The sequence below is a fragment of the Molothrus ater genome, chromosome 1, assembly GCF_012460135.2.
Source record: "Molothrus ater isolate BHLD 08-10-18 breed brown headed cowbird chromosome 1, BPBGC_Mater_1.1, whole genome shotgun sequence".
Taxonomy (NCBI): domain Eukaryota; kingdom Metazoa; phylum Chordata; class Aves; order Passeriformes; family Icteridae; genus Molothrus; species Molothrus ater.
The window spans coordinates 44,656,110-44,677,308 of NC_050478.2; the positions used below are offsets into that span (position 1 = coordinate 44,656,110).

At 39.3% G+C, this 21,199-nt stretch overlaps 1 protein-coding gene across 1 annotated transcript in view; it reads left to right on the forward strand.

The window, feature by feature from the left end:
* Window positions 1-21,199, forward strand: part of GLB1 (galactosidase beta 1) — a 41,662-nt gene that overhangs the window by 7,554 nt on the left and 12,909 nt on the right. The window contains exons 2-11 of the mRNA XM_036406253.2: window positions 2,310-2,491; window positions 8,146-8,296; window positions 8,587-8,647; window positions 9,453-9,547; window positions 10,765-10,945; window positions 12,509-12,567; window positions 13,450-13,571; window positions 13,653-13,693; window positions 14,156-14,268; window positions 17,458-17,532. Coding sequence (XP_036262146.1) covers window positions 2,310-2,491; window positions 8,146-8,296; window positions 8,587-8,647; window positions 9,453-9,547; window positions 10,765-10,945; window positions 12,509-12,567; window positions 13,450-13,571; window positions 13,653-13,693; window positions 14,156-14,268; window positions 17,458-17,532 — 1,080 coding nt within the window. The remainder of the gene's footprint in view (window positions 1-2,309; window positions 2,492-8,145; window positions 8,297-8,586; window positions 8,648-9,452; window positions 9,548-10,764; window positions 10,946-12,508; window positions 12,568-13,449; window positions 13,572-13,652; window positions 13,694-14,155; window positions 14,269-17,457; window positions 17,533-21,199) is intronic.

A 21,199-nucleotide genomic window follows, 5' to 3' on the forward strand; every position in this document is an offset into this window, starting at 1 on the left:
TTTGGAAGGAACTGAAGAAAATGAGTGATTTGTGGTTCTCAATTTTGATACTTAAGCTTTGAGGTGGAGAAAGAGGTGTTCTGTGACTGGTCTAAGAGAGGCTAAAAATCTTCAGAGATGGAGGATTTGTACCTGCATTTGTTTGCTTTCTAAATAAGAAAAAAAAAACCCTGGTTTTGTAAATTTGGAGAATGAGAGATTTTTGCCACTGATAAACAGTTCTGTGTGTTGAAGATGGGAAAAAAAATTGTGTCAAGAGACATGCACATTATTAAATGTTGAAATAGCATTAGGGTTGCAAAAATAAACTCTTACTTGATTTAAGCAAGGACAAATTCTTTAGTTCTCTCATTTCCATATGAGTATGCTCTGAGGGTGTAAGGTGCAACATGATATCATTGCCTGGCACTGTTGGCACTGATATGATTTGGTATGAAGGAAGTGGCACCTCAAACAGTGCTGTTTGTGTTGCTTACCAAACAAGCAGAGCCACTACCCCATCTTCAAGGGCGACAAAGTGGGAGTGAATTCCCTGCATATTCACAAGGGTGAGTATACAGTACTGGCAGAGCCAGACATAAATTCATGAGGACAGCTCTCTTGTTTTTGTTGCAAACTCTGGATCATCCACTGGCGATGAAGTAATGCTGAGGAATTGATCATGAAGGAAGTCTGTTTACAGTGAATGATGAATGAGGTGAATTCGAGGTATTCTGGTAGCTTCCTCCCTCTCCTCACCCACATAGTATCACTGTGTCACGAAGTGTATGTGTTGGGAAGGTGATTTACACCTATGGTCACAGCTTCAAAAACCTGACTTCCAAATGGTAACTGGTTCAGTGGTTACCACTTTCATAATTAATACCTCCCTTTAATTGTTTTAACATAGCCATGGCTCTCTGCCATAAGTGTCTGTCTCTGAGGGCGTGTAAACAGTTTTTTCAACATTCATCATCTCAACAGCTCTCTGCCATGAATGGAACTAAGTGTCTTTTCCAGACTTCTTGATGTGGTTAGTCTGAATGAGGAAGCTAAAATCCTCTTACAGAAGGACACCACAGCAATTTATTTCACGTCTCCTTATTTCCAGGGATAATGGCCTTTTAATGTGTAAGGTACTTCTATCCATAGTGGTGCTTTTTTTTTGGTTTCTTTTCTGTGTTGTTGTGTTGGGTTTCAGAGTTCCACTTAGTCATGTTCATTTTGAAGCACTCAGCTCTGCATTAGTGCTGTGACTTGTCACAGTGCCCTAGAGTAAAAACACTTGAAGAATATGAAACAGCTGCTTGGTGTCTGTAAGGGTGTAATAGTTTCCTTCACAGGTACACATGGGACAATTCCATCCTAGTGCAGCATGTCCAGCTGTCAGGATGCAGGTTATAAATGAAAGATCAGGAAAAAGTCACATACATTTAAATTGAACAGGAAGTAAGCAGCTATACCTACCTGTACATCCTTTTCAGCGATAGTTTGCTTGAGGTCTAACAGCCTGGAGTTACTATAGCATCATAATTTCCTATGGAGAATCCTAACCCTTGAGTTACATTTATTCCAAAGCAGTTGGTTTGTATTTCTGAATTCTGTGTGGTTGTGATTTTGGAAAGGCCTGACATGCCCATACCTTTGTTGAATCAAGATTTATTTATCTTAATAAAGTTAGGTAATCTTAAGAGTGGGTCCATGTTTGTGGAAACAGAGCATAAAAAGCTTGTGCTGTGCAGCACTTAGCAGCCCCTTGCTTTTCATGTTTCCCTGGCAGCTCCTTGCTGTATCCTCTCATACTTATTGCTACACATCCACCACACAATTTCACTTGTTCCCTGTTGGCAGAATGCTTTGAATTGCTATGTGTATCTAGGACTATTTTCCACTACATTTTTTTGGTTTTCTGTAAAATAATGCCTTTGTTGCTGATGGAACATACTGTTGTCTCCTCCTTGGAGTTTGTAGTCTTGAAATGATTGTAAAATGTTATCTCAGTTGCTGTTTAATGACAGTGTAGGGATAGGCATATTGGCTTAGCAATTTTGTCCTCATTTTTCAGGAGGGAGTGTGTTTTCTTTGAACTATATCTGCTGGTTTCCTTGTTCTTTTATCCTGTGACACATTGCACTGGCTCCCTTTTGCTGATTTGTTGTGCTAAGACTCAGGTAGGATATAGATAGCTAGAGGAAAGTCATTCACCATCTCTTATTTTAGGACCATTATATCTTCTATTGTAGACAACCCACAGATGTTGTATAGCCTATTCTCTGTGTCTTCCAAGGCAGAAAAAAATTATACCGTGTCTTTTTTTTGTTTTGGTTTAGTTTTGTGTACAGAATGTACCTGAGAGGAGTTTTGGGATTGATTATGAATCCAACAGCTTTGTCAAGGATGGGAAACCTTTCCGTTACATCTCCGGTAGCATTCACTACTCGCGGGTGCCCTCGTACTACTGGAAAGACCGCCTGCTGAAGATGAAGATGGCAGGGCTTGATGCCATTCAGACGTGAGTAGCTGTTGATTTCCGAGGGATTTGTGGTCCTGGGAGCTATATGAGAAGTCATTAAGAGCCTGCCATTGTTATTTGTTTATTATTTTTCCAGTAATAGGTGAGGAAGCTCTGGAGAAGTGAAGGGTGGTACAGGATGACTTTTAACCACATAAATGGGAGCAGCTGGGCAGGTTGTAAGCAGCAGTCTGTTTCCCTGATGATAGGCAACTCCTCTGGCTTCACAACCCAGGGTGCAAATGTGACCTGAAATAAATTGTTGGACTATGAACTTTGGCAACTATGGAACAATTGTACATGCTCTGCCTCTGCCAGGGGCACTGGTCACTGGTCAAAAGGCAGACTAGGTGTGAGGAAACAATAACCTGTTAGTACAGCCTGGGTTGGTATCACTCAGAAGCCTTGAAAATGTTGGTGAATACTGCAGTAACATTTAAAAGCTATTTCAAGCTATTTCACCAGAAGCATTTAAATTTAGATAAATGGATGGGGAGCTAGGTGTACTTCTTAAAAAAAAAAAGCTTAAACAGCTTTCATTTGTGTGTGTGTGTGTGTGTGCAAAACCCTTAGTCCTTGTCTTTTCTACCTGGTCATGTACTTAATTCAACAGATGAGGCACAAATTTAAAAAAAAAATCAGCTTTCTCTTATTTTTGCCATGGCTTCATTGACAAGGGAAGTAGTACTGTGTAAGGCACAGTCTTTTCAGGCAATTATTTTAATTCCCAAACAGGTTTGTTTTCTTTTCTTAAGTCATTGCAAGGCTTAGAGCTTCTCTTTGAAACCACCTGCTTTTGTGCTGTAAAAAGTTCACCTTCTGACAGTGCAGAGCTTGTAGGCTCAGTAGGAGTGGTTTCTCACCCTTGAAATCTGTATTGTTGTTGGACCTGCAAGTTGCATGGTTCCTTTGTACTCTTGGGGATGAGACTAGTCAGAGTTAGTAGCTGAAGAACAGACAGCAGGGAGAGAAAAAAAAGTTGAATTTTTCCAAATTTAGGGTTCTCTATTTTTTTGCATATCTTAAGACTCTTGCCTGTGTTGGGATGATGCAGTCACTCTGGTGAGTGGTTTTGTAGTTGTTTTTGTTTTTTCTATTAAGACATCAAGTTCTGTCTTTGCTCACATTAATAAGAGCAATGGGATTAAGTAACACAACAACACAACAACTTGCTCAGGACCAGGTTGCTGGATTTGCCCAAGTAATTACTTTTTGCTGAAATAAAAGTAATTTAAAGTGGACCTGGAAATTATGCCTTTTGGTGTCTGGCTTGAAGGTCAGCCTGGGACTGACCCTATGATCAGTGACTCCTATGATCCATAGTGTCTCATACTTCCCTTATGTCTCATTAATTTTCCTCCTCCTCCCATCACCCATGTGTTTTCAATGCCCTTTGTTCATTTCCAGCTTTCTCAAATATTCAATTTTTTTTTCTTTTTGTTTTTTTAAATTGCCTTTTCATGTCTCTGATGCATCACTGGAATTGAGATAGATATATTTTTTTTCCATTCCCTTTGTCACTGTTGTTCAATGGCAAAATTGCTGCAGGGCCAGTTTGGGTTTTTTCTTGTTGCTTTCTCCCTCTTCATTTGTGATCTCCCACTAACAAGGTGGGTTTTTTCCTTCTTTCTTTTCAACTTTTTTCCCTTGTTGAGACCTCTTACTCTTCTTTGCTGTTTTGCATTAGTATCTCTCTGCTGTGCAGGAAGGAGTGAAGATTTGTTGTTTTGCTGGTGCCAGCTGATCTCTGTTGGTCTTGGGAGAGCTGAGCTGTGTCTGTTTTGGCACAAAAGGTGCTGTGCAGCTGGCAAGTGGTTATGGCAACTGTGGCTTTAGATGTTGTTGCTGGATCACATCATAACAGCTTTATTAGTCTCCTCTTGTTTTTCTAAGAGCTGACTGAGATTCTTTGACTTTCTCTCCGATTATTGCTCACATCTGGATTTTTTCTGCTATGGTGAAAGACAGATCTGAAAGTGTACTTTAGAAGCAGAAAGATAAATCTGAAAGTGTACTTTAGAAGCATAAAGTGCTCCTGTGCCTTGCATTTTCTACAAGAGTCAAATCCATGTGTCTTTCCATTTGACAGTAATCACTCTCTCTCCTGATGCTAAAAAAGCACCTCACCTACAAAGAAACCCTTTTGTTTTTCTTTGAGGTTTGTCAATAATCAAGTCTTTCTGCTCTTGATTATTTCTGATAAAGCTATGAGTATTCATATTACCCCAAAGAAATCTTCTGTGATTCTGTATGATTTTGGTAAAAAAACTGGAAATTGGTCTATTTGATTGGGTTTTTGTTTTCTCTTCTTCTGCATACTCTCTCCTGGATCAGTAATACTGCTAGCAAGGGACAGAGATACACATTTTGTGAAGTCATTTTGGAATGAATGGGCAGCAGCACTGCCAAACTCTCTGGCCGAATGTGGTGGTTGGACTCCCAATCTTGAGGCCTCATCTGAAGACTGTGATTTTGTTGCTTGGGATTTTTTTCCATAAGACAGGGAATGGTCCTGCTATAATTTGAAATATGGGAACCTTCCTTGTTCTTATCAAGGCATTCCCAGTGAGGTTTACCACTTCAAGGAAAACAGATCCTTATATTATGGGATTGTGCTTGTAAATACCTTGTGGATAAAGCCAACCAGACATGTTCTCCTTCCTGTTCTCTGCAGCCTTTTTTCCAAAAGGCTGTCTGTGCCTTGATGCATCATTCAGCTCATGACTGAGGCAGCAGTTCCTCCTGGTCTCTGGAATAGGTGAAGTCTGTACATGAATATAATTGTCTGCGCCTGGTAACACCTTAAGCAATAACAGAACATGAGAAAACAGATGACAGTAAGCTTGATCTTATATTAAAGCCTAAGAGATCAAGGCTTACCCCTTCTAAAGAGCAGGTTTAAATTTAATGTTGTGGTTGGTGTGATGTCCCAGAAGGTGGTGGAGGAGGATGCTGAGGAGCTCACTCCTCACCTCAGCAGAGGTGTCTGGTCACACAGGCAACTGTCCTTGTTTTCAGTTTCTGACCTGTGTCTGCCAGCTGGAAATGAGTGCTGTCTGAAGAAGGCATCTGGAAAGCACGGGAGATTTGGGGTTTGTTTTGTTTGTGCAGAGCAGATAAACAATTGCCACTAGATGGGGCAGAAGATGTATACAGGATTTACTGAGCAGTGGAGATGCTTCCTGGAAGAATCTACAGTTACGTTTACAGGCTCATAGAAAGTTAAAGAATGTTGAGCATTTTCTTTGTTTTACTCTATTTGTTGACTAATGAACAGAAGAGTGTAAACCTGTACAAAGTCCTTCTATGAAGGAGCTGCTGTTTAGAATATGGAATATTTAAAATTTAAACACAAATTACTGTTTTTCAAGACTCATATATGCGTAATTTAACTAGCATGCTCATTGATGAAAGTAGTACAATTTATTCAATTTTACACTATTAAAATAATCCCACTCTGATATTACAGAGAGAATTATCTGTACATTAAAGAAGTTAAAGTGTGATTTTTTGCCTGTTGATAATATCTGAAATAGGAGAGGAAAGCTGTAACTTCTAAAGAAAGGAAGGTTATAGCATGGAGCTTAGAAAGTGTGTGTAAATGGAAAGTAAACTCATACAGAATAAATACTATATTTCAAGTTTGAAAAAGGATGAGATTTTCCTTTATAAGTTCATTATTCTGTAGCTAAAGCAGTACAGGATTAACAACTGACTGTAAATTTTGATAATGGTACGTAACAAATATAATCATTAAAGATAAAAATTTCAATTATTTCATTTGAGACCATCACTAGCTGTAGAAAATATATTGCTGGATTAAAGTGTCATAGTAACCATTTTTAGACCAGTGTTTAAAATAAATTTTTATCGTGATTCATTATATAAAACAATGGTTTCAGATCGGTCTTTTTCTTGTGCTTCTTCCCTTTTTCTCTGTTAGAATCTGCTTTTTTTCCAGTCTTGTGGTCGAGCATGTGACATAAATGACAACTGTTTCTGGAAGGATTTTTCTATTTTCTTCCATCTTGAGCATAAGGGAGCTGGAGAAACCCTTTCATTCTCACCTCAGACAGTATTAAATGCATTTAAACCTTAAGACTTCTTTCTGAACAAGTTCATAATTCAATGAGTGTATTTTCACATGGTTCATTATTATTATTCATATATTAATATGAATAATAATATTATTCAGTTATTCATATATTCATTAAATGCACATGTGGGTTTTTTTACAAGTGAGTTAATTGTGCTTCAGAAACAATTAGAGCAGCTTGACACAGAAATAAAATATACCACAAAGAAGAAAAATCTGCATTTTGATGCCTGAGTGCATTGCTTTGACTCCATCCTGGCACTCAAATTTGAAGCTCTATCTTTTCAAACAGAGGCTTAAAATTTTGGCATTTGAGATGCTATAATATTCACGAAGGTTAAAAGATTATAATTTTTGTATTTGATGTTCATATACTTGTCTGTCCATGTATGGCCATTTTAGCAGTGTACTCACGAGAGGGTTCCTGTTTTTCTTCCTTATTGAAAGCATTGTTTTAGGGACTTTCTTTCCCTCTTGGGTGTTTTTTGCAAAATTAAATTTGGAACATACTAACAAACCCAGGCAGTAAGGAAAGTGTTGCCTTAGAGGATCTTTGCTTGACTAGACACAGTTGTGGTAATTTTAGAAACTTTAGAGGAATGAGTTTTCACATTCCCTTGAATCCTTACTCAAGTGTACTCATCCCTAATTTTAGTCTGTCTGTGCTAGACTGCCATTTAGTACCATGGCAAACACAACACGGTTGTCAAGCAGAGTTTATCAGCTACAACACTGCTCATGATATTTGGTAGATTACTGTCTCTTTGTTGTCTTGCAACCTGGTGGTTTTTTTTTTTATTTGTGTGAGATGTTCTGTGCTGAGGCTGTGGTCTCCTGAGTCCTAGAGGTAGGAGAGACGTGTTCTTTCAAATGGTGATGTGCTTGTTTGACATCTTTATTACTTAGTTGAAATTAAGCTTTACTTTGTCCAAGTTCTTGGGCACCTTAACATTTCTTAACTGAGGTGTTCTTCCAGTGGTGGTTTTCCAGGACTTGCATTGTTCTTGGTCAATGAAAACTTTTGGGACCTTGATGCAATATGATTTGAGGCTTAGGTGTTTTTCAAATTCTTTGCAGTGGTAGCAGCATAGACCCGACAGCCTGGTTGGTGTTTCCTGTGCAAGCTGGGTGATCCATTCATGAAGGGTCATGTGCTCTTTTGTGCTTGTTCTTGGCCTCCTCCTTCATGAGTGGTTTACCACATTCATCTCCTCATCAACCTCCCACTACTATACAGCTGCCAGCTGCCTTGCTAGCTTCAAAACTGTTTATTTAATTTTGGAACAGATATCATGGTTTCACAACGGCACTACCAGAACCTGTTCTTGCTCTGATAGGGACTCCTGCAGACATAACCCTAATTTCAGTGTCAATTTTAAAGCCTTCTGCTGTATGAAATACCTGGCAGAAGAAAGGCCAGAGAGTTACTCCTGTCTTCTACTGATCCAAAGGATCAGCAGCATTACTGATCTCTGGGGCATGTAGTGCAAATAGCTGTTTTCCAGAATTCTGGTTTAGTCTCAGTTTCCTAAGGGAAGGTGATTTTCTCTCTTCATAGGTATGTCCCATGGAACTACCACGAACCCCGGATGGGCACGTATGACTTTTTTGGTGGCAAAGATCTAGAGTATTTCCTGCAGCTTGCCAATGACACTGGATTGCTTGTTATCCTGAGAGCTGGACCTTACATCTGTGCAGAATGGGACATGGTATACAACCTTTTGTAACAGCTCACTTCTAGGGTAAATCTAGTGCAAGTATTTCTTAAAGTAAACAGACTTACTCATTGATGTATCCTTTAACAAGAGTCTTGGTGTAATGTGTTAAAATGCACCCTAAGTGACTTCTTACCATACAGACTTACTCTGTATTTTTTTTCATTAGAAATTACTACTTTCTTGTAGAAAATCAGTTTTCCTGTCTCAGTATATGGATTAATAAGCAGCTACATTCTTCTTAGGGTTCCTAAATATGTCACTGTTTCCCTTTCTTTTCCCAGGGAGGTCTTCCTGCATGGCTGTTGGAAAAGAAATCTATTGTTCTCAGGTCTTCTGATTCAGGTAGAGGCATCAGAAAAGGCCATTAAAAATACACTGTAGCAGCAAGGCAACTTTCTGTTTGAGGCCATTACTAGATAATTCATATTTCAGCTCAAGTTTTCTTGTGAGTAAAATCTTCAATACTTTTAATTAGAAGTGTGCATTCAAAAAGTGTGTAGAACAATCAAAGTAGGGGAGAAAGTTTCCAAGGTATTGTCAAGTTGGTGCCAAGAGGGGAAACATTGTCACCATTGAAGAAAAGAATGCTTCAGCTTTGAGGTTTTTGGATTTGCCACAGCTACTCATAACGGGGATCCTTCTTGGCTGGTCAGCGTGCAATCCAGAACAAGTTACAGCATTCTCATGTGCTCCTGTTTAAGAACCAGACATGGGAGAATAAGATGAGACAGGAGGTTAATGTGTTTATTGGAGTGAGTGTAGGGGATGAATATATAGAAATCATATCCAACTTCGGTTCTGCTAACTGTGGTTAAATTATCTATTTAAAAAATAGTACATAGATCAACAGCTGAGTTTGTCTTCCTGTTGAAATGCATTAGGACAACCTGTGAGACATAATGAAGTTCTTTTGATAATTTTCCAAGTTCATGAGTATTTAAATGTTTTATTTTTTAGTAAACAGTGTTGGAAGCATTTACGAACAAGTAGAAGAGCACATTTGTTCATATATAAGAGCAAACTGTTCATTAAATGCTGTTCATAATTTACATAATTAGAACACTATGTAAAGATGACCCATATGTAATTTAAAACAAAATTAGAAAAAGGCAGAAAAGTTGTGAAACATATACTTTGTGTATCACAGATTACCTGGAAGCGGTAGAGAGATGGATGGGTGTCCTTTTGCCAAAGATGAGACCTTATCTCTATCAAAATGGAGGTCCAATCATCATGGTGCAGGTAACTTTCTGAAAATCAGATGAGCCCAAGCAGCATGAATGCTTATACTGCTCTTGCAGACACACATGGGTCTTGGGTGGTGGTGTCACAGGTATTTCTTAAGTTTCAGGTAGCTGCAAGATTCTGATGAAATACCTTATCCTAAAGAACTGAATCCACTGTTTCTAGGACTCAGAGGGCCCTCATCTGCTCTATCAAGGTTGTTTCCCACAGCTGTTTAAAGCAATAGAGGGAACTTGTGTAACTTTTTAGATCTGAGGTTTGTGGCAATTCTCACATAAAGCCAAAATGCATACAGTTGCCTGAAACAGTCTGATAAGAAAAAGGGGAATAAGAATACCCTTAGATAGAAGCAAAAGCAGTATGGAGTAAGCCTAATTTAGCATCTAACTTAAGTTGTAAATGTTTCAGAGCACAATTTTGTATGTTCATAGTGAGTAGCTTCTGTCCTAAACTCCCTCTAGATAGATGTGTGGGAGTGATTGTCCTATATTTGTAGTATTTGATCATAACAAAGCTTTATTTCAATTTCTTTTCAATTTCTGGCACAGGATGGGTTAAAAGACCCTTCTTGTAATATGCCCAGGATAATTTTGTTGACCTGTTGAGCAGAAGCACTGGGCAAAATTATTCTTTAGCAGAAATAAGATGCTTATAACATGATTTTCAGAAATAACCTTCAGGATTGGAACCTAATGTATCTGGAGCTGAAAAGTTCATCTCCTTGGAAAAGGGGCAAGATGTGTGCCTCGCAGTAGTAGCACAGTTGTTCTCCCTTAAATCCTTTTGAGTCCATTTCAGAGCTTCGTGGTTCATGTGAGCCCTTTGTAGATGTCTCTGTTCTGAATGTCCAGTTTTGTTGTAGCTTTGATCATTTCACAACCTGTTCTATGGTTTTATTGGTCTGCTTGAAAGGTGGGTTATAGATCTCAAATTTTAATAGAGACTCTATTATGATCACTGTAGCTAAACAGATACTTTGGGGGGGGGGATGGAATTTTGCAAGAAAATGGCTTAGCTCTGCACAGTGATGGGTGCACTGTAAAGTGCAGTTGAGAGGAATGAGTCTTGTCTTCTCATACTCCTCACACCTGGAGTTAGTGACATTTTCAATATTGCTATCAAAAGAAGAAGAGGGTTGAATTTGTGCTTTCTGTTTTGTTATCAGATGCAGACTGAATTGGCTATGGCTTTACTGACTTGCTTTTGCTCTGCAGGTAGAGAACGAATACGGAAGCTACTTCGCTTGTGACTACAACTACCTGCGCTTCCTCCTGAAGCTCTTTCGCCTGCATCTTGGGGATGAGGTGGTGCTCTTCACAACTGATGGTGCCAGCCAGTTTCACTTGAAATGTGGTGCTCTCCAGGGTCTTTATGCAACGGTGGACTTTGCTCCAGGTTGGATACTGCTGTTTGATTCCAAAAATTCTGAGCTCTGTGTGTTTGTTGCAGGACAAACTTACTTGACTGCTTGCCAAACTTGCCTGCTTTGTTTAAATGGGGTAACAGGCATTTATGTGTATTTGACATACTCTTAAACATTCAAGAATCACCCAGGACCACTCAGTTAGAAAGTCATAATCACTTCCTTCCATCTTGGAATCATGAATAGCCAATTTACGCTGCTCATAGCACATATCTCCTAAAAATTAGCAATAATAGTTGGCATTGATTCCTTGATTCTTTTAATATTCCTTTTTTGTTAATGTCCTCTGTCTGTCCTGGAATCCAGCCATCCAAATACATTTCTTTTTATGCCAGAGGTTATTAGGAAAAAAATACTGTTGAAGATCATCATTAGAAATGTGCACACTGCTACAATTTGCTGTTATAGGTCTTAAGAATGGCTAAGCATTAGTAGTGTGATCAGAGAGTACCTTTTTGATAGACGAGTTAAGGATTTAAATGTTTCTATTCTGCATGGACTTGACAAAATAGGCTTAAGGCACAAGAAACAAACTCCAAGACAGATATTTTTGATTCTTTTATTACACATATTTTTTTTTAATTTTTATTTTTTTATTGGCCTCTTCTCTACCTTATTCTCTCTACAGCCAAGCACATGTGCTTAGCAGGGATCTGTTTTCTTGCAAGTTGAATGAAATTGTGGACATCTTCATGTATATCCTTTTGTGGGATTCACATTCTCTGAACCTGAGACAAGCAGTGAGAGAAGCAGAGAAGAGAATTATCAAAACAATTCTTATCTCATTTGCTGCTCCTGTGTTGTGCCAAAGTAGAATGCAATGTGGAGATTGTTTACCCAAAGTGATGCTGTTTTGTTTCCTTGGCCTATCAGGGCCAAGCGCGTGTCCAGACTGCCAGTCAGCAGACAGTCACGAGATTTTGTTCAGTTGAGTTGAGTGCTTGTGCAGTTTCAGTTTAGATGTAGTGTAATATAGTATAGAATAATAGTATAATAAAGTAATTAATTAGCCTTCTGATATCATGGAGTCCTCCTCATCATTCCTCCCACCAATCAGGCAAAATTACACCGATATCCTTTATACAAGAGAAGTTGTTTCCAGCCACTGTGGCTTGAGCCACTAGGAGTGATCAAGAGTGAAACACCTCTTTAGAGATTGCCTCGTTTCTACTCTTGCCCGTAGCCTTGGTAATGTAACCCCAGACTTAGACTTTCCAATGATCAATAGCAATTCTGACACATCTCAGACTTCTTTGTGCCAGGATGTCATTTCTGAGAAAAGCTGGGTTTTCAAAAAATGTGTCTCAAAAGCAAAGACACTTACACAGGCATACGTATGTGCATGTATATATTTAAAATAAGTTTTGCAAGTTAAACATCAGAATCAAAAGTATTGATTCCTGTGTTTGCTGGAGCAGCTCTCTTGTTGTAATTTTTGCTAGGCTGGAAGGGATATAAGACACCAATTTCAATAAAATGATGGACCCAGAAAATCATGGATATAGCAACTCAATTTTATTTCTTTCTGTTTATAGGTGGCAATGTCACAGCAGCATTCTTAGCTCAAAGGAGCAGTGAACCCAAGGGCCCTTTGGTATGTGTTTTCACTTAAACTTTTTGTATCATGTCTAATCTTGAAGTTGTTAATCAGAGAGGGATTGACAGCAGTGCTTTAACAATTTTAGGGACCTGTTGACGAAGCTATAATTTCCAAGTCAGAAAAGTGAATAGAGGAACTTCTCTGTGTGTTTGTCAAATCCACATTAACTGCTGCTCTGCAAATGCTATTTTAGTCTCAAAAAGTAATGATTTTGCTTCAGTAGTTTTCCTTGCTAAGACAAATGTTTACAAAGCAGCGGAAACGCTAAGGATGGTTAGACAAGTTAGTGAGATATGTGTGTAGGTAGAAGTTAAAAGCAGAATTAAAAGGGCAGATTAGAAGTTGTTTCCTGTTTTCAGCTACCCTAGAGGTTTTATACAAGCTATAGTGGGATGTGAGAACACTGGAAGCCATTTTGAGAAAGGGAGAAGGCCTATTGAAGGTACAAAATTATCTCTGTGCTAAGGAGTTGTTTAGAGAGCAATTTGAAATATTTTTCATTACATCCAGTTTGTATATGCTATTCTGCAGAGAATATGTTGATTCCATCATTTATTTGAATGCCAAGCATCTGAAACACATCCTTGTTGCCAGGTTCCAAGGAAATCCAAACTCTTTGATGCTTACGCAATTGTTTTCAAAATGTCCCTATAAAATTATTGAAACAATCCTTTAATTCCTTTGACCTGTAATCTGCTGAAAAGGACTGATCTAGTATGTACTTTGCTGTATTTATAGTAGTTTAAAAATGGCTCAAATTAGTCAAGATGCCTTTTTTTCTTTCCCTCTTACAGTTAGGAACCTTAATTCACATTGCATTCTGTTCTTGTTCCCTCTTCATGTTTTCCCTTCCTCTTTTGCCCTTCCTCCTTTCAGGTTAATTCTGAGTTTTATACTGGATGGTTGGATCACTGGGGGCACCGTCATTCTGTTGTGCCTGCAGAAACTATAGCTAAAACACTTAATGAAATCCTGGCATGTGGTGCTAACGTTAACCTGTAAGTGTGTGTTCAGTAGAGCTTAATTTTGGGGGGATTTCTTTTCCCAGTTCAGCAAAACCTGATTTTTTTTCTTTTTAGGTACATGTTTATAGGTGGGACTAACTTTGCCTATTGGAATGGTAAGAAATTATTTAAATTATACTAATGGTGGAGGGGAGCTGTTTTTGAATTAGGTAGTAATGTATTTTGTGAAAGAATGAGCTGTGCCTACTTGTCCATGGCAAAAGACATGACTGCACTAGCTGTTCTTGGTTTATTGCCAACATGTTGTACCAAACCTACATGGTATTTGTCATTTCCAAGGCTACTTCTGCTTCACTCGGTGCTGTGAAACAGTTGGAACACAAATAAATGTGTTTCTCTTCAGAATAGTTCACAGAATGGTGTAAGCTCACAAGGACATTGTCCTCCTTCAGGAACAGTTTTTTATGCCAAATCCCAAATGTCACGGCCTACACTGAATCTAAAAGAGCAGCAGAATCTGTCTGTAATCAGAAAGAATTCTGACAGTTGATACCTTTGGAAAAAAATCCATCTCTTCCACTGTTTTTATTGCTTTTTCTTTTTCCCTTCTCCCCTAGGTGCTAATATGCCTTATATGCCTCAGCCCACTAGTTATGACTATGATGCTCCCCTAAGCGAGGCAGGAGATCTGACAGAAAAGTATTTTGCCTTGAGAAAAGTCATTGGTATGGTGAGTATCCCCAGGACATTTTTAGAATGGTTCTTTGAAACATCCTCCAAACTCTCTTGTTCTTGTGTTGGTGTAAGTTACTCCTCAATGTACTATTTTGTGCAGTTGGGGGAAGTGAAATGGAACCTGACAATTAGGCCAACTTAACTGCTTCTTGTTACAAAAAACAAAAGATCTTGCACCTCTCTAGCTGTTCTTTCTGCCCCAATGGCTTCCTCTTTCCTTTTAGAGGAGAGGGTACTGGTTTAGGTCTGACTCTGACATGGTTCAGATCTTCTTTTTTGCTGTGTTTGTTTTCTCTCAAGGTCAGTAAGGTGAATCAGCTCACTCAGTAGGATGAGAGCCAGTGCTGCCATGGGGGGAGCAGAGGGAGGTGGGAAGGGTTTGGCTGGGAGTAGAGATGGAGGAGGAGTGTACAGAGCTTTTTCCTTGCAGCATCAGTCAGCCATTAAATCAGCTTAGGCTGATGTCCTGATGTCAGCCCAATCTGTGCTGCAGTTTAGTGCTTTGGCTGTCTGTCCCAAACTTCATGTTGAGGTTTTGGGCCTCTGAGAAAGACCAGGCTCACTCAAAAGAGCACATCTTCGTTTTGTGTTTTCACAAACTGCAACTAGTGGGTGGGACCAGCTTTGCCTTGCTGTAAAAATTCACAGTGTCTCCACAAACTGGAGACTGAAGTAGAACATGGAACCTCTGTCTGTGTTTTGAATAGCCTTGCATTGGAGGCTGTTCAGATGAGGCTTAAAAACGGGTTCCATGTGAATCCCAAGGCTCAGGCTTATAGTCACTATCCTGTTGCATACCAGCAACATTCCTATGCACTAGAAGACATTTTTATTCTAAGAGCAGGTCTCCCAAAAGTGTACTACACTTTCTCTAGGGTTGAGAATGCCTTTATCTCTTGAACTGTGGAAGGCCTGCTGTGGATTTTTTTTCTTCAATTTCACCATTATCCCTAAGCCTGATGGGATAAATTGATGGGATAATTTTGATGGCCTTTCCAAGGGGAGTTTCCTGTCTTGATACAGCTTTTCTTACCAGAGAAATCCACAAACTTCCTGATTTTGAGTTGTTTTCTTCAAGGTGCAAGACCCCTCTCTGAGATGTAAGTAGTAATCTAGTGCAGTGAGAGAGCCTTGATAAGATGTGAAATGTTCACGATAACCTCAGGTGTATTGGGTCATTTTTTGCTGTGGTTGGTTTGTTTCTTAATTTGCATGTCCATAGATTTTCAGTGATGTTTTCCTGTCACTACTGTGTATTCTAAACCTGTAACAAATTATCTACTCAGTTGCAGTTTGAGGTGAAGCTGATGAACGAAAATAAAGTTACTTGTAACAAATTACTATGTTCAACATGTTAGCTGTGCTACAAGGATAACATTAAAGTCTTTCTTTACAGCTTCCATTAGTTAAAAAATGTAATGAAGAATTTCAGTCTACAGTTTCTTTCAATTGCTGATAGCATTCTTTTAATTTTTACTATTGGGTCTGAAATTTCCTGCTTTTGATTTCTCCTCTTGGGTGAATACAACTTTTGTTTTCTTTAAATCTGGGAATCTTGATTGTGTTCCAATACAAAGAAGAAATTAGCTTCTTACTGGAAATGTAAATCAGGCTTTCATCCATCCATGACTGACACGTGACAGGGCAGCAATGGGAATTTAGTGCTGTAGTCTGTTAAAAACAAAACACAAAGCCTCCAGCTAAATCAAATCCCTTTCAGCCCCTAATCAAATTTATTTGAACAAAACCCTGACAAGGTAAGCACTCCAAAATTACCAATTTGCAGATGGAGACACTCTTCACAAGGTTGGTCTTTTGTACATGTTTATTAGAATATAGGCTTTGATTGCATGTTCACATGGGTATCTCATCTGCAGAAGTTTTTTCTCTGATGTGCAGACAGGCCATGTCTTGTTAATGAAAGAACAGATGGGAAGAGTGGCTATTAAATAGCAGCAGGAGGGGAGAAGGCGATGATGGCAAGGAGAAAAGAAGGTTGTAGGCACAGAAAGGAGAAGGCCAAAGTACTGGGCAAAAAGGCACTGTCTGGTCTGCCACATCTCAAAGGTGTCCAGGAAAGTAGTGAGTCTTAAGAGAACAGGACAAGAAGCAACCAGAAGTAGGTGGGTGGTCAGCATTTCTTTGTCACGTTTCCCTGTGACTGACTGGACAGTTGTCTAGAACAGGAACAGAGGGAAGCTAAAGATGGGACCTCAGGGATTTCATGGAGCTGTGGTCTCCAGGCCTGTTTCTCAAAGACCCCAGCCCAGGCAGTAATGGAGTAGCAGGTGGTGGTGGTGGAATATCATAACACTGAAAGGAAAGGCACAAGAGACTAGTAATTTGTAACAGACATCTTTTATGAAAAATCCTTTCTTTAGGATTTTTCCTCCTGGGAAACTGAGAGGCCTCAGGAGCAAAATGTAAAGAATGGTTATCTGCTGCTGTGGAATGCAACAGGTAGATCTTTGATTGGCCCATGTTGGTTGTTTTTAATTAATGGTCAATCACAGTGAGCTGGCTTGGACAGAGAGTCCGAGCCACAGACTTTTGTTATCATTCCTTCTTTTTCTATTCCTAGCTACCTTTCTGATGAAATCTTTTCTTCTATTCTTTTAGTATAGTTTTAATATAATATGTATAATAAAATAATAAATCAAGCTTTCTGAAACATAGAGTCAGATCCTCGTCTCTTCCCTCATCCTAAGACCCCTGTGAACACTGTCACAGTAATTCCTATAAGGAAGTGTTGCTCACAAAGGGTCAGAAGGAAATATTGTCTTACAGACTTTTAAAGGTTCACTCAAGCTCCCATGGACTGGGAGAGGACTGCAGAAAAGCTGTGGAAGAGACTAACTGAGGCCATAGCCACAGGAGGGCTCCAAGGGCATTGGGAATTTTGGTAGTTCACTTTGTTCATTATGCTTTTTACCTTTACCTAATGTTGAATGGTTATTAAAAATTGCTCACCATATGTGATCAAGTCAATTTTTTTCTTTTGAAAAAGAAAACCAAACAACTTCATCTGAAGACTAGATGCAGCTGTAACTTTTAGGGAGGTTATTTACTTTTAGCCAAAGTTAAAATTCTGTACGTTGTGAAGTGTAGAGTGAGAATTCAGTTAAAGTGTGTTTGTATTTAACTTGTGTGTGTTTGTGTGTGTTTTTTCTCCTTCTCTTTCTAGTATAAGGAGTTACCAGAAGGTCTTATCCCTCCAACAACACCCAAATTTGCGTATGGGAAGGTTCGCCTGCAGAAGGTAAATTAACATCTGTAATACACTGTGTATCTTTTCATAATGCTCCCTGTTTGCTTTTTATTAAAAATATTTATGAGAGTGTCACGACAGGCTCTAGATATTCTACAAAATAAAGAGGAAAACCTTGAAAGCAAACTTTCAGGAAGGAGGGAGAGTTTGGGAATTAGGAATCATGCCCATATTAGAAAATGATCAAATGCATCTTACCTGGCTGTAAAAAGATAGTGTTTACAATATGCAGTATGTGCCTGAAGCTTTGCTGAACTGAAATTAATATATTATTCATAGTTGTTTAAGATTATTCATGTATCAGTAGCTGGGGGATTACTCATGTAGCTGGGGGAACGTCACCATGAGACTTACAACAAAGTGTTTCTGAAGCTGGTGATGTCTCTAAAGTGGAAGGAAAAGTAGGATATATGTATTTTAAATACTTCCAGGCCTTTAAATTTTGAATGTGGAATATTTTTGATAAATTTGAAAGTTTTATTGATAAAGTTTCTGACAAGAGCTGTAGCTAATGAGAGAAATTAAATTGGTTTCCTGCTGAGGGAAAAGCACACACAACTAAGCACTCAGAACCCAGCCTGTGTGACAATAGTGGTATAGCTGGTCAGCTCACAAGTATCTGGGGTTTGACCATAGCACCATCATTTTAGGACCAAGGACAATTTTTTGTGAGATACATTTGAGAACTAGGTTCCTGCAGTGAGTGAAGTGGATGGTTTAATGGGCAACAGAGGAGACTGCAGGTATGAACTTGGCTATATTCTTTCTGCTGGGCACAGACAAGTTTTGAGAGGGAAGATTACTGCAGTTGATGTGCTGGATACTGTAACTCCTAATGCTCTGATTTCACACTCTGTAATTTCAATTTGGCAGTTATTTTTCCAGTTAGTCAGGTATCTCATCTCTGCAGCTGAAGCACTGCAAATTTTAGTAGCGATAAGGCTTTGCAGGCATTTTCAAGTCATTCCGCTCAAGTGGTGGGCAGAAGAACTTTTTGCATAAAAGTAGTTCATCTGTGAAGTTGAAAGAGATCTGTATCACTTTCAAGAACCTTTGAGTGTCTTCTTCCCATATGAGGTTTCACTGAACTGGCAGCAGTGACTAATTATAGGCTCTTATCGCTACACCCACTGTGGCTGCTGTCTTTGGTTGCGAGCACTTGGCAGCCCAGTTATCAGACATTGACTCTCCCATCTTGTCATGGGTCGTGGCTCTCAGATAAGACTGTCCAGTTTCAGTAGAATGATAAACTTTCTCTTTCATGCCTTCAAGAAATGCTGCTGGACTCTTACAAGAGTCAGATGACCAAACTTGCTCAAATATTGCATCTTTGACCTGATCTGCCCATTCTACACCTTGTGATTCTTTGAGAGGAAGCATTTCACTCTCCAGACATCAGTTTTAGGAATGCAAATGGCATGTCTAAACTGCCAGATGTAAGGTTCCTGTCATGCTTGTACATATACTGCCATCTGCACTGAGAGCCTCTGGAACTGTTTTCTGTGAAGAAGTGGCCTATTGCTCTGTGACCCACTGCTTAGCTTTTGCTCTGCTGAGTTACTCTACAACACAAGTCGAGCCTCCAATCACAGAGAGTTTGTACTGTGCCAGCCCAAAGGTGCCTTCCCAACTCCTTTCTAGCTCCAGCTGGAACCAGCTCCAATACACCTTATTGTGTGAAGAAGCCTTAATGTATTTTGGTGACTATCAGAGAGGGAATATTCTAAATAATAGCACTTAGCTTTGGTAACAGTAAACTTCCTAGCTATGTCATTTGCAGTCACAGTCAGTGCTCACACATGTACTGTGTGGATCTTCACTCTGCAGCTGAGGTCCAGCAGTCAGTCTGCCACAGAGAGCATGGTGTCTACTCCAGTGAACCAACTCCTCTGACACTTTTGCAGAAAGGATGAGAGAAAGGAGACCTGGAGTATTTTTAAGGGTCATACGATGTACTTTACAGACATACATGTAACCAGAACAAGATGCTCTCTATCTTTGTTTTCCTCAAGATATTCTGTGGTAGTTCAGTACTTAAGTATCAACTCCCCTGACAAGACAGTTATTCATTCTGAGCTATTGATTTATTTTAAAGAATCCTCCTGGGTGGAAAAATACAGTTTATTAAAAGATGCTGGACACTGACATTGCTATGTAAAAGCAAAGGCAGGAAAGCAGGTGATATGGAAAAAATCTTGTTGCACAGATGCAGAAGAGAAGTGTTGAAGATAAGGAATGAGGGCAAGCAAAGGCAGAACCACAGTAGAAGTGTGAACAAGATGATAGGTTTTAACGACTTAAGCCCCAGAACTTGGGAAGCATTGTTTCCAGAGGGGGGGGTAAATTAATCTTAGTTCCTGCAGTGTATCCACATGGCTATGTAGGCTTGTGAGCAGGTGATAGTTTCTGGTTAGCACCTGAGGGGCCCTGAGAAATGCTTGGTCACAAGGAAGTGCTTGCCATAGCACAGCAGCCTGCAGACTTGTAAATTCTGGAGAAGTATTCAGCTCTTAAAATGTGGAGAGCTCAAGCAATAGCAAGTGGCAGGCAGTGCTGGTGTGTGTTGGGTCTAGAAAGGGGTTAAGCAAACAGGATGCTGCTTGTAGTTGATATTCCTGTTGGAGCTATTTCATTCCTTTTTTCTGTCATGCTTGACTTTACACTGGGGTTTTGAAGACTTTGCTTTGGAGGACTAAATAAGTATTGCTTTTATTTTTAGCAGTCATCTATTGTTTTACAGGTTGTTTTTAAAAATTCCTGACAATATTTGTAATTTTTAAGTTTACTGGTAAATTTCTCTTGTGGTACTGATTGTCCACTAAGTAGCAGTTAACAGGAGTTTGCAGCAAAACCAGATCTTGTCTGGAAGGTTTTTTTTGTATGTACCACCGAAGACTGAAAAGCTGAACAAAAATAAACTACTGAAGTTTCAAAGAAACAGCCTTCTACCAATCCCTGAGTGAATCATACCTGGTTGACCCATATTCAGAAGAGAAGCCCCTTTGGTAGCAAGGACTTAAAAAAAAAGTCCAACAGGTACATGTACAAGCTGCTAATATTTAGGTCAGCAAGGCACAAAGCAGCATTCATTGTTGCTTAGCAGTTCATTCAAGTCACAGCCACGTCTTAATGCTGCTTGTATTCATTTCTGGTTTTGCTGTCCACCAGGGCTAAGACTATTAATGCCCATAGAACTGTTCAATTCTATAAATTACCCTTGTCAGTGTTTGCTCATCTCTTGCTTCACAGCTCTTGTTGAGGACCTGATTTAGCTAAATCTCTCCTGTGGCCTGGCAAGTCCTGCATATTGCTGTAAGATTACTGGCTCCCTTGGAGGAGCACAAGATAAGGAGTGGACCATGTATGCAGTCTGGAATGTTTGGGAAGTTGTACTGTATGAAAAATTATTATGATTTTAGGTACGACTTTTAAACTGAAAACATAAGAGCAAGCAACTTTCATCAGAATTTTGCAAGCCATGTTTGACCAGCAGTATTTTTGCACAAGTGAACATGCTTAGCTGTGGGCTAGTAAGGGTGACCCAACCTCCAGACAGTGTTGGTGTTACTTTTTATTTACTTATGACTTGCTTGTTCCTAGCTAGAGTTAAGACAAGCTCATTTCAGAAGTCTGTTTAGATCTGTGTCTACATGGTCGT